The sequence below is a fragment of the Rhinolophus sinicus genome, chromosome 6 (genome assembly GCF_057876585.1).
Source record: "Rhinolophus sinicus isolate RSI-liver-muscle chromosome 6, RSI-T2T, whole genome shotgun sequence".
NCBI lineage: Eukaryota > Metazoa > Chordata > Mammalia > Chiroptera > Rhinolophidae > Rhinolophus > Rhinolophus sinicus.
Genome location: NC_142506.1, coordinates 61,386,324 through 61,403,470, shown reverse-complemented (window position 1 = coordinate 61,403,470; position 17,147 = coordinate 61,386,324). Strand labels below are relative to the sequence as shown.

Here is a 17,147-nt window from a genome sequence, read left to right as displayed (position 1 = left end):
TATTATAAGCTTAAAGAACGTTTTCATTCATGCTTTGGATTTCTGTGCTATGTCTACTACTCTGCTGTTTAAAAATATTTTTTACACACAGAGACAGACATTTGATTTATGGTCTTAAGTTTAAAAACACTTCTTACTTGGAGCAAATTATCTCATGGCCAAATATCTGTGGCAGGTTACGGCACTGCATTAGTGTATTGGGACATCTTTCCTTTTTTAAGGTGGTACAATGGATGAAATAGTTAATTATTAATCTGACGGGCATCTGTAATGAAAATGGGAGTTCTATGGCTTTTAGGTCATGGATTCAGTATGTACATCTCTTGTGAGGCTGCAATCATAATATCCCTGCAGCTATGGTGTCACATATTGTAATGTTTCTGCTGCTAATAAATAAATTGGAGCCAGCCAGGAATCCTAACTTTGGAGACTAGTTGTTTATCTCAAATATACTCCAGAGAACTAGTAATACAGTTCTGCTTTGAATTTAATTGAAACAGGAACAGGCAAAACAAATCTCTATGGAGGGCATTTGACAATAATAAAAGATTTCTCCCAGCGGGTGAGCTGGTAGCAATTGTATTGTTGCAATCCAAGCTCACGTTTCCGTCGGTGATTACCGTCTTAACAAGCCCTTGGACCAACTGGCATGGGCATGCAACATTGAGCCCCTGATGGGCACATTATTTCAGACCTTTAACTTCATGGAGAACAAGACAAATACTCCTGGGAAAGGGGGATTCTATTTTGAAATTCCTTTCTTTTCTATTTTGTTTCATAATAAGATGCAGTATGCCATCAATCTACTGCTACTTGCTTCATTTCCCCTCCCCCCTCCCCTCTCGCCCCCTACCCACACACACACACACACACACATATACTACCAAAGAGGACAAGGCTAGACTTGTGGGTTGGAAACACTGATGGAAACACTTCTTTATCTATTGGACTATGGAACAACCATTCAGCGTGTAAGTCATTGTGGGTGAAATAACAGCCTTAAGCATCTCTCTCTTTCCTTTCAGTGTATTCACAAATTAAGTTTTGCAATAAGCAAAGCACACCTGAAGTTTTTGCACAGGCCCAAGCGTGAGCTAGTCTATCTCTGTTCTGTCTCATCTCTACCTCTTACCTCACTCAATCAGCTGCTTGGAAAATAGAGGTAAGAGAAGTTACTTTGAGAATTCAATGTTGTTCTAATTTTGTTGCTGTTTTGTTTTGTTTGTTTTTTTCAGTAGGGAAAATAAAACAACAGGTGTTTTAAGCCACACCTAAATCCATGTTAAAGCACATGAGAGAGCCAAATGAGTAGGATTAAAACTTAAAAAATAAAAGACTGTGAGATAGTCTGCATGAGTGTTTGAGCAGATACCTCTATTTTCATATAGGGCATAACCAAATGTGGCTTGAGAGTTATCCCATAAGATGTGTTCTCCATGCGTGTTGTGGAAAGACAGAGATGGGAAGGGCCAATATGGGGGGCAGGGTGGAGGTCAAAACAGTCCAAATGTATTTCATTAGATTTGGATTTGAGTAAAAAAATTAAGTCCTTTCATTTTGCTATTAAAAAAAAATAGTCTAAAATACAAAAATCCAGAACCAATGTACGAAAAGTTGTTTTTGTTTTTTTTTCCAATTGTTTAGGACATTGCTGGCTATTTGAGGAATGCATACAATTTAAAGCAGTGGTTTCCTCATCTTGTCTTCACATTAGAATGACCTGGGTATATATTGTTGTCATCATTCCAAAGCCCAGGCCACATCTCAAACCAATTAAACCCCAGGCTTGGTGATGGGTGGGGGTGGGGGGGTGGATATGATCGTCAGGAATTCTTAATACTCTTCAGGTGATTCTAAGATGCAGCCACGTTTGGAAAACACAAGTTTAAAGGAAGAAGAAAAAAAATCACTTATAAACAACAGGTGCAAATAAAAGTGATCCCGGGACACAATCAACATAAACCAATTGGTCAGAGCTACTCATTTATGTATACAGAAACAAGACATGCTCAAATGCCAAAGTCCGACTTGGTTATTTTCTTTTACACCTGAGGCATGCGTGGTGAACAGCACAGCTCCAAAACAGTTGCACCGTAATAATTCTAAATTACAAAAACCAGCAACAGGATTCTGACGTTTAAGTTCTTAAATGCATGTGCACGTAACATATATTTTTAAATGAAGACCTCACTGGAAGATTACAGGCATTTTTTTTTTCCTTTTAGCTTTGTATCTTGTCTTCACTCAGTTTCATCCAAGTACTTTGAAAATACCCCAAGTAAAACACATCAGATTCTATGCTGATCCACCGCCACTAAAAGGACATTAAAATTAGGAAAAGACAACTCTGAGTTTTGTTGCTAGCGGATGCATCTTAGTGGTTAGGTAATCTCACAGCCCGAAATCTGAATTTCGTTTAGTGGCCTAAGTATCATTAGCTTGCTTCTCTAGAGAACCAGCCACTGCTGAAAGGTGAGAAATACAGTGGGCAAACACAATGACAAAACACTCTCAAGATAGGCAGAGAAGACAAGAAAGCACATATTAGCACCTTGGTGATGGCTCCAGGCGGGTCCCAGGGAGGCGCAGTGTGACCCTGAGCAGCAAGGGCTGTGACCTCTCCGAGTGAAAAAGGGAGGGGAGGCCATTTGCTGTCAGCAGCGCTGCTTAGCCCTCTGGAATCTGCAGACAGCTCCCCCGCCTCACGCACACACGGATCTATAAACCCTGGTGTTGATTTCTCATTCAGGAAATCTGGTCAGCAACCCCACGGCTGCTCCAGAAAGCATGCAGCTTGCTGTCGAGCTCAGTGCAAACATACGATTTAATTGTGGATGGAGGGAAATAATAGGTATCTCTAGTTTGAATATGATCTTAAAATAGGGGGAAAGTTTTCTGTTATGACATTGATATAGAGGCGATGATTTTGAGTAATGCAGGCTGATGTGGAGATGCTTTGAGATTAAGTAAGAGCTATATAAAGGCTTGTCAGAATGAATTCTAATGTGCCACAAGACACTTTGCATACTCTTAAATATGCAAAATGTCTCTTGGCACCCTCGAATTCATTCTGACAAGCCTTTATATAGCTCTTATTTAAACTCCCACTTTATTTTTAGGGAACAGGTACTCAGAGATACTCTTTCAGTGGAAGCCACCAAGGGCAGTGTTGATTGATTTGGTTCTTTTCGTGGGGAAAATAAAGAAACACAATACAAAAGAGCGATCAAAAGTGGAAGCTTGTTTAATATTGCTCTACCATCATCCTGAAAGGCATAATAATTTGAGTTACACATCTGAACCGATTGGAGTTACAGAATCATATCTCCTTTTTGCATTTAACAATATATACAATATAAAATAAATACATTTACACAAATGGACATTGGCTGGAGCACACAGTATGGTACACATCACAAAAATATACAATTGATTGCTTTACAGATGTGAAGCCCATCTACAGCTATAGACATGGTTTTATTATTATTATTATTCTTTTTACTACTGTCTATAATGCAACTCCTGGATTATTATAAGCAGTTTAAATTTTTTTGTCCTTTTACGATCTTTGCACATAAGACTGCCATAAAATGTTTTCCTAGGCAGGTAAACAGAGACGCTTAAATAATTAAAATACAATCACCAACACCCATTTTCTCTTCTATAAGAAAAATAGCAGTTTTAAATTTTTTATATCTTTTATGTTATCATTTAAATGCAAAATAGTGGAATAAATACAACAATCTGATCTGATTGAAACACAAGTGTAACTGCAGGTAGTCACACAATCATATTGCTTTAAATAACGAACCGAAAAGAAGCAAAATAAAAATTAAAATCATGTGGCTAAAACATACACCTTTATAACTTTCCAAAACTTCACATTAAGTAAATGGTCTTGCTTGAAAGTTGAAACAACTTACCTCAAGTGAGGTTAAAGGTAAGCATTTACCCTAAAGGTCGTACAGTTCTTTTAGGTCTCCACTTAATTGTGTTTCCTATTGATGTGATAACTTGTTTTACTTAAACTGAAAGCTAAAAATTGTACTTCCTTCTCTTCACATATCTCCAGCTCCTGTTTTTCGTTGGTTGGCTCTTCCTTCTGAAGCCCAAGTACTTTAATGTGATACAGTAAAAACAACATATATGTTGTATATATTTTATTTATATATAGTGTGGTTGAACAGTAGCAACTTAAACCCTGCACAGACTTCCTGGAAAATAATCTTTTGAAACACTTAAATATATAAATAATCTTATAGAATCAGCACCTTTTTTTCCCAGGAGTTGGATTTTCTGTTGTTATTTTTAAAGGGATGTGCCAATTTCTGAACTCCTATCACAGCTATAAATTTCAAGTTATTGACCATCTGAATGAATTGCTAATGATGATTTATCTAGAATCACACTACAGTCACTTCTCTACAGAGAAACCACAATCTACGATATAGTCCCAGATAGCTAATGATAGATACACAGTATTCCTAGCATGAGGTTGATGTAACATCAACCCAAGATATTTTGTTTAAAGCACACAAAGTAGCAATAGTTTTGGAAACGTGTCCGCACCAAAAAGTTTTGCAACAACACAGAGCGAGTTAATAACAACATCTGAGAGATGATTGAGTGAAAGCCATATATACAGCATTTAAAAATTAGACTTATCTATATTCTTGAAATATTCAAAGTTGTATTTCTAAGCTATACATTGGTATTCTATAATAAACCATTAAAGAAATGATTCCTTGTTTTGAAAATATTATGATGATTTTGATGTGTATCTGTTCATAATGAATACTTGGTTGGAGTTTTGATCTCTTAATTATTATTAGGAAGAACCTTATTACTGGTAAGGAATAGAATATACTACTGTAGTCTCCTGAGCAATTGTACATCCAATATTGTCTCTAATTCTACCCTGTGTCTAAAGCACACATCACAAGAATCCAAACACCACAAGAAGAACAAGACAACAGTCTCCGAATGCAACATAAAATTCCGAAAAGCACAGCAAACATGAAACATTGAAAAGCTGAACTACATTTCTTTTGTTTGTTAGGATTACAATTTTAATTACATCTGTGTACATAGAATAAGACTGTTCACATAGTACAGGGAGCAGCTACTAACACTGGTCCGTTGGTATAGCATTTGATGGAGGTTACTGTTTATTGGTTATTCAGCGACTCTAGATTTCGGGGGCATCTAATTGATTTCTTCATTAGATTACACCTCTTAACAGTCTGGAACCTGACTGATTTTCTTGCTGTGACAATACTGGTTGAAAAGCAGATATATTGGCTTAGCTCTTGGTAAAAATTGCAGATTAATTTAAACAAACATCCCTAAATGAATAAACTCATATAGATAGGCTTTAGAATTTGGTCAGGCGTCTGTTGTCTTTGATGATTTGTTGTTGTTGTTGTTGTTGTTCAAATTCTGGCATTTGTCTTATTGCCTTTTAAATGAATACTGGCTCACAGCTCCTCGGGGACAAGGTCTGTAACTTTGCAAACAGGCAGTAACTCGTTCCTAACCACCGCGGCAGCTAGAAATCATATGGCAACTGTACCTCCCAGGTAGAGGTGACTCCTGAAATTCTACGGATCTGGATTCCATGTGCAGTGCTTACATATGTGACTACCCAGAGTCACTGCAGGTGTAATCGAATCCTTTGTGCCGGTGAGCATTTAGGTAAACTGGAGCTCATGGTAAGAAACTGATGCTTGGGACCAGACTGGCACACAACATAAATTGCATCCGTGAGAATATGCACCTTCCCTTCAACTATTGCTTAAGTTTAATTCCCATATTAATAAATGGCTGAAAAGTGGTAAAGCTGGTACAAAAAAATCTCCATTTGTAAGAAGAAACAAAACATTTTTAAAAATCTTCCTTCAGGATTCATTTGTCCTTCATTAGTGTTCATAATTGTTCAAAGCCAGCACAAAATCGCAGTATTCGCATTCCTCTTAAGTATTGCATGAATGAATAAAGCTTAAACTATTCCCTGAAAAAGTTACATAGTAGCTAAACTAACAAATACCTGGAAGACTTGAGAAAACAATTAAGGAATCAGATGGCTATAACTGATCTAGATGGAAAAGCAATGGTAAGAAGCAGCCGGTGCAATGTGTTCTTAAGTTGTCTAATTAGGGGCTGCTCCCATGAAATCTAATACTGCTCTCAGTCAATTCGTCTACGGCGCACTGCACTTTAGGTACAGTGGTTCTGTCTCTTTGATTCCTTAATCACTGGGGACATTATGGTTCACAGCAAGTTCACTGGCATCCATATTATGGATTTCCATCCTTTGGCAGGGCTGGCTTCCTATGCTCTTCCATTAGAGACCTCTTTTAAAAGTTCAGCAGCAGAAGGAAGGAAGAAAAAATTTTTCTTACCACTAGAGCTATTTAAACTTTAGAAGAAAGGGGAAGGATGAGACGAAAGGGAGGAGAGGAGAAGGAAGGGAGGGAGAGAGGAAGGGAAGAAAGAGAAGGAAATGAGAAAGAGAGGAAACCAGTAATCCCGGAAGCCAAGAAATGTGAGCTAGGAAATGTAAGGGAGGAAGGGGAAACAAAAGAGGAAGAGAAATGAGAAAAGGAGAAGGACGTGATCCGGTGGAAAGAAATTCATCAGGAAGATACGGAGAACTCTGAAAGCTGCGTTAAATTCTTGCTGCTCAATCATCAGTGCAGTCTTTGTTGATTTTTGATGGTGTTAACTAAACTCTAAGTTTCTTCAACATCACTCTTGGGTTTCGTTTCCCTTTTTCGGCGTGCAGGAGAGGAAGGCCCAGGAAGCTTTTAGTCAGACCTTGGCCTCCAGCATTTCCAAAAAAAGTTTGTGCATGGGGACTTTGCCTTCGAGTTTGATGTTGTAGAAATGCTGCACCGCCTTGGTGGACGTCTGCCTCAGGAGGGGCAGTGTCATCAGCATCTTGCCAGCCCTGCGAGGGTCTTCCATGTGCTGGCCAGCTTCGTAATCCTGCAGGGCCTCATGCAAGACGTCCTGAAGCTTCTGGACGGCTTCCACATCTTCTATGTGCATGGAGTCTGTACGACAAAGCAACAAACAAACAGTAGTATTAGCGGTCATAAAAGCCAGTGCACCGGAAAGTCACGCAAGTTCCACAGTATCCTTGAACTTCTCTAGCACTGAGCTGTGATTGGCTCAGAGTCTCATCTTTCCAAACTCTATTTTTTTTTTGGGGGGGGGGTCTAAATTTATCTACAGTAGACAATTTGCAATGCTGAATTAGAACACGGGTATTACGATGAAAGATCCATTATGTAAAATGTGTGTTGTTTTTTGGGGTGTGTTTTTTTTTTTTTTTTCCCCTAATAATAAGGAGCAAGAGAAGACTTTCTTTTAACAGATTACAATCTTGGTTGTTTTCTTCATTACCTCATTCATGTATTTATTGATTCATTCAACAATCATGGAAGGTCATCTACTAAAAGTTATTGCTCTAAGTGCTGTGGAGGTAAAGTTGTCCAAAATTCTGATCTGACCCTCAAAACGCTCATATTGCCCAAAAGGATGGAATAAAACTGATGACCAAGATTTTCAGAACTCTTAAATTTTAAGTAAATACACCAAATCGAACAGTGTTCAGTTGTAGACTACCCAGAAACCACCATAAATTACATATCCTTTTAGAATGTTTAGTGTACTATTATTCACAGTTCCTTAAAAGATCCTTACAGAGTCTGCCTCTTTACTGAAGTACAAAGGAAGCCTTTAGATTAATGAGTTCTGAACTATTTCTCACATTTGTGAAGGTGAACTTTGCCCTTCGGCGACTAATTTAAAAATCGAATTTGATCAAGCAAGGAAAGGGTTAACAGGGTTGCCACAATTATTCTTGTGAGAAATGTGAGATTGGGGGGGGGTAGATTAAAGTTACTGCTAGAGCTCTAAAACAGACACTTAATTATATACAAGTTTGAATCATTTAGCACGTTTTATTGATTCTGATGACAGTTTATCTGTTAATTACACATAATGTGGTCTTTGGGGGAATTGCGCATGTTTAATAATTCTACTTCTCTGAGAACGCAGAGCTCCAAGATATATGCAGTTGGCCTCCTCTTTCATATAATTCAAATTTCAGAGCACATGCACAAAAAGAGAGACGAAATGAAATTTAAAATACAGTGGCTAAACATACGACCCCCCAAAAAATTATGGCAATGTCCTTAAAAGATTGACTTTCATTTATAAGCACTAATATCTTTTTTTTTTTAATTTATTTGTATTTTGTTTATTCTTGTTTTTCTTTTTGCATCATCACTGGGAATCATTACACCACATCACTGGTGAAGTGACCACCATTTATAGTAGGACGTTCGTGACACAGAACTTGGAAAGAATTTTGAATAATCTGGATTATGGGTGTTTATCAGTGTTTCCTGCGCAAGATGTGATTCCTGCCTAGAGGAGCCAAAAGAAGGAATGCTTCCAGGTTGAAATGTCGATAGTGGGGCCCCGGAGTGAATGAAACTCAACACATTCCCCAACACACACCCTTGCCTTTGCCTATGGATTGTTTCTTTCTAGGCTTCTCTCCAACCTGGTTCCTGGATGGATGGCAATCCCATCCGCTTCCTGTGTGCCTGCTCTTTAAAACAAGCACACGTAATTTCCAAAGTCATCTAAGGGTTGGTAATGTTAGTGACCAAAAACCAGTCACGGAGGCGACAACAACATCCTCTGGTGTGTTTTACTCTCTATCTTTGCACTTATATGCTGTCCGAGGAGGAAATGGCGGGCACAGACACATAGTAACAGTGTGTGTGCAGGGACACAGAAGATTGACCTTGTACGTTAAGGGAACTGAGATGAGATGGAGTCACCCAACCTGTCCTGGGCCTGAAAAGTAGCACTCAGAAGAAAAACAGAGGGCAATACATGGACGGGAAACATAGGAATCACATTCTTTACAGACAAAACAACTATTTTCCAAGCAAACCAAAAAAAGAAAAAACATCATAAATATACGATGTATGAAGTACCTGTTTCAGGTGACATCTCTAATGAGCACTTTATAAACACTGCCTCATTTCATCTCCCAGCAGCCCTGACAATTACATGGCACTGGGAGTAAGGGTCAGAATTAGGCTTAAACTCAGGTTTCTTTGAATCATAAGCATGCTTCCAGAATTTAACACTGACATGACATTTCCTTTAAAACGAAAACAAATGAGTTGAAATTGTCCTCTGAGCTCATCTCGTTTAACCTTCCATCTTCATCAGAAATCTTCTCGACAACATTTCTAATGAAGACATTCCACGTGACAAGGAACAGAACTAATTATTAGAAGCATCTTCCTATTTTCCCAAATCGGTCTCCAATTTTCATCCTTTGGTCCTGGATCTAACTACTGGAACAATGCAGGGTAGATTTCCTTCCTCTACATGGCAGATCTTTTGCTTCAAATCAGCTGCAGTCACCTCAGCCCCCACCCCAAGTTTTGCCTTCCCCACTACTCTTGCCCAGCAGGAGATATATTATAGGGTGTCACAGGAAATGAGGCGAGAACAAATAGCAAAGTGATACGCTCACAAACAGCAATTAAGACTTCAAACTATTCTTTAAAGGTTGTGATTTAGCTTGTGAGATTTAAAAATGATTTAATCAAATTACTATGATAATTTAACTTCCCATTTACAGAAAAGATTCTAACTCATTTTAGCTTTACCCATTCTCAGATCTGCTAATACTTTAAATGCAAACTCACTAAATCTGCACTATTTAATTAGACCATGATTCAGCTGGCAGACTTCTGAAGAAAATATTAATCTCCATTAGAGAGCCTAGTTCAAGTTCTGATTCTGTGGCTTTAACCTCTGTTTTATTCTTTTGGCTAAACTTACACATTTATGCTAAGCTCGACAGAACTGGCATTAAGTGATATAATCATTTAGCTTTGGTGGTTGTTGACGATCTTTTTAACTTTATATTTTAAAGGAAATAGTTCCAGTATTTGCGCTAATGGGAACCAACTAAACTTAATGCAAATCATAGGTTTATGAACTAACTAGATGAGGTAAGGCTATACTTTTAAAATTCTGGGTAAGTTGTTAAAAATCAAAAAACAAAACAAAACAAAAAAATGCTTGGGCCCAAGCCCAGACCTATTAAATCAGAAAATTGGGTCTGGATCAGGATATGAGTTTGTTTTGTTTTGTTTTGTTTTTAATTGAGGTAACTTAAAGCCATGGTTGAGAACTATTGAACGAGACAATAAAACAAACATGCTATTTTAAGATAATCGAGATTTCAAAAGATCACCAGAGTTCAAATGATGCATATGTTATCACCCATAGATTAAGTTTTAACACCTAATAATAAATTAGTACCCATCTGTTAATTTCCGATATTTTACTCTGTTTAGTGGGATCATAAAGGAATGTGTGTAGTTCAGATCATTGACTTTGGGAAGATAAAGATAAGTATCCTCGTACTGAGAGCTGCAAAATTCAGTGAGACTTAACAGCCATTACAAAAGAGGCTTTTCTTTTTAACATCTTACCTGGAGTAAAACACTGCCCTTCTCAGAGTAAACATATTAATTATTGCGGGCATAGGCGGGGCTCTTCCAAAATGCCCAAGTTCCATTTGGGAATGGTCTTGAGGACTCACTTTTGGCAATCGTTTCTCAATGGTGCTAAATCTCATTTTGAGGGTGAGATCGAATATTATAAATAAAGTATATTCGGAGTCATAACATAATCCCACATTTAGAATAACCTTTTCTGTGGAACACAGGCACTGATTTTCTTTAGTGTTTGTAAGCTGCCTACATGAAGAAGGGTAGGAAGGGTGGAACCGATGGGACTCTCCAGTTACTAAAAGAATGAAACACAATATGATGGAAAAAGACAAGGAAGTAAGCAAATTCTCTAAAAGAGAATTGTGTCTCAAAATTATTATATGCAGTATATGCGTATAAGGAGTCCAACAGAGCAATCCTTGGGTTGCAAGGAGCTGGGATACTGGTCAACTGCCATGAAACAGAGGCTCATGATCTACGTGGATAGGTGGCCCTGCATGTTTAAAACATTGTGCCAGTCATGAAGTTTAGATTCAAAATAGGTAAGACTGGATTCTAGGAAGATGGCAGTGGTGGCAGGAAAATAATCGGTCTCAATTTGCATGTAAAAATCAAGAGCAGAGAGATGGCAAAACAAAAAACCCACTGATTACACTTACACAAAAAAAAAGGTGACACGGTATCCCCAAGACACATATATACACAGTATCAGGATTAGTATGTGTTTGTGTTCCTACCTCCGTCCACTGAAGAGCCCTAGGAAGAATGGCCAACCCAGGATTGCAGTAATGAGTAAGGAAAAGAATAGCACCCAGGATGGAATTACATTCCAGGCACTGGCCAGGAAATGTTTAAGATGAGTATAGAACTCCCTGCCAAGGTAGAAGAAAGGCATTGTCTAAACTATAAGTCACTCAGAAACATTCCAGAAGGCAACCCGAAGACTGACCCAACATGGGGCAAACACTAAAGAAAATCAATACCTGTGACCCAAAGTAACCGCCCCCAAATGGGACAATTTCCCAGCGTCAAAAAGTATTATAATTGTAATTGATTGAAATCCATTGAATATGTTTAAATACATGTGTTTATAATGACATTTAAAAAAAAAAGACAGGGCACCAATTCTTTATCTTGGAAACTGGTGAAGAAACAGGAAGAATCAAGCATTTAACCTACTTTTGTGCTATACAAATTGTATCACTGTAGAACAAATAAGGACGAGTGAAAGCATCACTTTATATAAGTATCCCAGCTACTGAGTGAAAAAAGAAATAACAGAATTACAAATCACCATTTTTGCAACCCGCGATGATGAATGGATTTGGGTTATGAGTGGCAACAGCCTCCATCATCACAAAGAGAGACCACCAGACATTACGTGTCTCCCAGGGTGTACACACCACCTGCAGGTACCACAGGGATTGCACCCAAGTGTGATTCAGTCTCTGGACCCAGAGGCCAATTTGCACAAAATGCGAAGGGCAGAGAAGCATGGCGAACTGCACCTAGTGCATGCAATCTACAAAGTACACACTGACATCTTCGACATGTAAGAAATTAAAAATGAAAGAGGAAGTTTTAAAGGAGACTTAAAATTGCATCAGAAAAAAAAATAATGCACAAGACTAATCTGTCATGTCTGGGGATATACATTTAGAAATAAAACCATTATGAAAGATAAGGGAGTGATGACTATAAAAGTCAGGACAGGACAGTGGCTACTTTGGTGGGAAGGGCTGGAGACACAGATAAGATACACGGAGGGGTTCCTAGGATACCTCAGCAAGTTTTATTTCTTCATCTTGCTTACATACTCATTGTGATGGGCTGGAAAATGGGCCTTCAGTGAAATCAAAATTGTCCTAAGATGGAGGCAGAGCAAGAAAAAGGCAATGTCACCTCAGGAGCAACATGCCACACTGCTAATTTTGAAGATGGAGGAAGGTGCCATGAGTCAAGGAGTGCAAGGGACCCTGCTCTAGAAACTGGGAAAGGCAAGGAAACACCCCCAAGGACCTCCACAGGGGCGGCGACCCTGCTGACACCTTGTCTTGAACCCACGAAGGCTGACTATGGACGTCCAAGCTCCAGAAATGGAAGAGAATAAATATGTGCCATTTAAAGCCACCAAGTTGTGGTAACTGTAGAGCAGCCATAGGAAATGTATTTAAGTTATACATTTTATGTGTGTGTTTTGTTTTTAATCTGTGTTTTATTTCACATCAAAATAGAGATAGACAGGAGACAGAAGGAAATAGAGAGGGAGTGAGGAACTTCTGATAGAATGGTCCCTTCTAGAAAGTATCCAGTAAAGGAGAATCCCCATCAAGACTGTAGAAACACTTGGCAAAAATACCAAGGTGTTCACATGTCGAGTAGGGAGTTGTACCAAAGACCTGTTAGGTCTTTTCTAATCTAGAGAAGGTATAATTCTAATATTAAAAATAGTAATAATTCTGATTTTATGCTTAACCATAGTGAGAAGAACAGAACTTATGAGTTTACAGCTTTCCATTAAGACACACTTACCGTGTTTCCCCGAAAATAAGACCTAGCTGGACCATCGGCTCTAATGCGTCTTTTGTAGCAAAAATTAATATAAGATCCAGTCTTATAGTAAAATAAGACCCGGTCAAGACTGGGTATTATATTATATTATATTATATTATATTATATTATATTATATTATATTATATTATATTATACCCGGTCTTATATAAGACCCAGTCTTATAGTAAAATAAGATGGGTCTTACATTAATTTTTGCTCCAAAAGACGCATTAGAGCTGATTGTCTGGCAAGGTCTTATTTTCGGGGAAACACGGTATTTTGGGGGAAAGCTGTTTTCCTCATTTCTTGCTCCGGCTATCAAGCCAGCCTTCTATGTATACATTTATATCAGCCACACAAATCACTCCTCTGCAGGATTTACATAAAATGTTGAACCACAGAAAAACCTTGTGGCCTGTATTTTCTTTCCTCCAGGCTTCTCTCACAAATCCCAAATTATTGCTACCATTGTTATGTTTCCCTTTCATAATGGGATTTCCTGGCTGGGTCTTTTCAATTTCCCTACAAGTACTGAAGGCTTTCTCTCTCCCTCCAGTGTGTTACACTCTTCTAGGCTCTTTCTAACTCCCTTTACTAGAAGTGATACAGACAATTATACTCGCTAAGTGAATGTTGATACCAACTTGAGTGGTAAATATGTCAACCTGCCACAACATCAGAAATGATTTGTACCACGCTGATGACCTTTTGTAACCGCACGTTATTATCTTACGACCTGTAAATGAAAATGTTACCTCCTTAGAAGTAACGCAGTTGCTAAGTAGTTTATATGCTATTACCCAGGTTGGAAGTACAGATAATACTCGAAGTAAATCTTTCCTATACTACGCTCCATGCTAAGTAACATTGAAGAACCAGCTTTTGCTTTTTACATACAAATTTGAACTCTCATAATTTATAGGAAATATAAGGGTTGAATTAAATTAAAAAAACAACAATCCTAGTATATCAATTTAAATAAAATGAAAATTATCCAAACAGGGCAGATTTGAGCAAAAACCAAAGAAAAACAGACTAGGAGATGGAAAGTCAAAATATCGATTTCTTATTTACCTGATAGTATTAATTACAGTTTGATCTGGGTAAAAGTTAAGCATAAATATCCACCCGACACAAAAGACCTACCCATATTTATTTCTTAAAATACACTATAATAAACGTCTTGTCTCCAATTATTTTTGTCCTTTCCCTGGGTGGTGGTCTACCACTATAAATCCAAGAAGATAGCAAGATAAAGGAAGTGGACCCAAAATTCAAAATTGAATTAAAAATACCAGTTGAGGTTGGCAGATGTGAAATTTCAATGACTAAATTCTTCTGCACTGACACTTGCAAAGACATAGCATAGAGTTATGTGTGGAACAGAAATCGCTTATTGATAACAAGGGACAGAAGGTCCAACCCTCTGCCTCAAAGGAGCCACACATCTTTATCAGCTCACTTAGTTACCTGTAAAATGGCATCGGACACATGTATCTCACAGACATGTTTTGGAAATCAAATGAGATTCCCAAGAGAAGGCAAAAAAAAAAAAAAAAAAAAAGCAGCCGCCGGGAAGATTCTAAAACAAGAATACTCTCTTGACCAATAGCTACAACAATTACCAGAATATTGAATCAGCCAATTTAGCCAAAATCTCAGTAAACTGTTTGAGGGTCCCCTTTAGTAGCTACTAAAGAACTGAAAGGTTTTTTTCACTTTTACACCGGGTGTTCAGATCTGTGAAGATGTTAATATTTCTACACTACAAATTTATCACAAATACACACCCCCACACAAAATATATGACCCACTCACCACCCTCACTTAAAAGTAACTGGCGTAAAAATTTTAGGCCAGTTAGAAAAGATGAGACATTATTTAATTTACCAGCCTCATTTTACAGACAAGAAAACAGTTATATGGCTAAACCACGCATTCTCAAACGAGATAAAGTTTAGAATTGAAGAGTAGAAGAAAAATCTCTCCTTAGATAAAATTTATATATATATATATATATATATATATATATATATATATATATGTGTGTATATATGTATAAGTATATATATTTATACATTGAGATATAGAGATACATAGTGTACTTGTGATATTAATATTTCATTGGGGAAACCATGTTTTAAAAGACTATCTTTAAAGGTATAATGAAAGGAGAATGAGAAACACTAATCCAAACCTTTATGAAAGTCCAAATATTCTGATTAAATATTCCCCCCCCACCCGTCTCCTACAACAATCATAAACTTTCTATCCTTGAAATTACTCCACAATTCTGAACGTGCACCATTGGTCCTCAAGAACAAACTACTGTCATAAGGTGGTTATAATTACTTAGGAATTAAAATTGATGACCTAAATATTACTTGCAGCTTTATATCAATAGATGCTATTATTCTAGAACAACTGTGTGGAAGTAAAATCTTAAACTGCTTTAATCTTCCACTATATAAAAATGAGTATATTACCTTGGGGCCAGTGATAATAGCCTCAAACAAATTCTTAGACATAAGAATCAATAGGACCAATCGAGAGAATAGAATTGCATGATATAATCTTACCCCAAATGCTTGTAGTCATATTTCATTGTATTTTCCAATGAAAGCATAAAATTAATTACAGACTCATAGAATTCCCCATATGGAAAAAAAAATCTGGGGATCCGTCTATCCTCTTGATGTGCACATGAGAAAACTGGAGCCTAAAATTACAACGTTTAAAACGGTGACCTAGATTTTTCCCTTTTAAATTAGATCCCACCGAGATGTATCAGGAATGCATTCATTGCTCAACAGATTGTTGGCACTCAAATAAGAGAACACGTAGTTTACTGAGTTTTCTTACCTTCAAAAAGAACTGGAGCAATTATTTAGGGTTCCACATATTTGAATATAAGAGTTACAGTATTAGTGCATGAATTAATACTGTAACATATATATTATGTGTATATATATATATATATATAAACGAACATAAATATAAACATAAACACACACACGGGTGCCAAAAAAATGTATACAAGAGGACATGTTAGTCAACGTTGCTCAAGCAGTAGTTCGCCATAATCACAAGTGGCGCTGATGGTAACCACTTTGAGCATCTCTTGTAATTGCAGAAGTCAAATGTGAGTTGTATCCATCTTTGTTATTGGTATATATTGAGTATTACAATGTTAATAGTCTTTTTCCTTTCTTAAATTGTGTATACATTCTCTCTCTCTCTCTCTCTCTCTCTCTCTCTCTCTCTCTCTCCATATAACTGGAGATAGGGACTACACTTCCACTGGAGCTCTGGAATTACAAATATTCCTGAATTCATATATGACAGAAACATAGCAACAAAAAACATGACAGCCATTATTGGGAAGCCAATTCCTGTTTCCCAAGCATAAGCACAACATTTATAATTGGATTTTTTTTCAGATGTTTAAAATAAGCTGAAATTTAGATTAATGAGACAATGGTTGTTCACACTTAAACTATGCAGGGAATGCTAAGAGACCTATAAATAACACTAAAATAATTGTTCGTTTTTGTTTGTTTGTTTTTTGCACAAAAAGTCACTTACTGTTGATCTGAAATTTGTAAATACTAAAAGACGACCTATGAGCTTTTTAGGGTGTCTGAAAATTATTAAAGCATTTTCATATTGATGTATTTATGAGCAGTTTAAGAATCACTGGATTTAAGCAAGCTCGAATCTTACAACTTTATCACTGTCCTCCAAATAATGGTAAAAAAAAACAAAACAAAACAAAAAACAGAATGAAATGGCATCATACTGACAGTATCGAATTAAATGACTTTCTGAGTCATTTATCCCAAACTAAAATGGTGGGGCTCAGAGGTCGGGTGGACAAAAAGAAAGCCATATTTATACAACATAGGAAACACAACTTAGAAATTTTAAAGGTCCTTATCGTACTTAATCATTTCTCCTTTATTATGGACTCTGACTCAATTAATTTCTCTTGGGAATCAGAGACTAAAAGACTGTTAAAATAACTTGCAGACAATT

At 37.2% G+C, this 17,147-nt stretch overlaps 1 protein-coding gene across 13 annotated transcripts in view; it reads right to left on the bottom strand.

Moving 5' to 3' along the window:
- Nucleotides 1–3,226: 3,226 nt before the first annotated feature.
- ESRRG (estrogen related receptor gamma) overlaps nt 3,227–17,147 on the bottom strand; it is a 549,788-nt gene continuing 535,867 nt past the window's right edge. For all 13 annotated transcript variants that reach the window (XM_019743279.3, XM_088799145.1, XM_088799143.1 and 10 more), the window contains one exon: nt 3,227–7,055. In XM_019743279.3, coding sequence (XP_019598838.1) covers nt 6,811–7,055 — 245 coding nt within the window. In that variant the 3' untranslated portion in view covers nt 3,227–6,810. The remainder of the gene's footprint in view (nt 7,056–17,147) is intronic.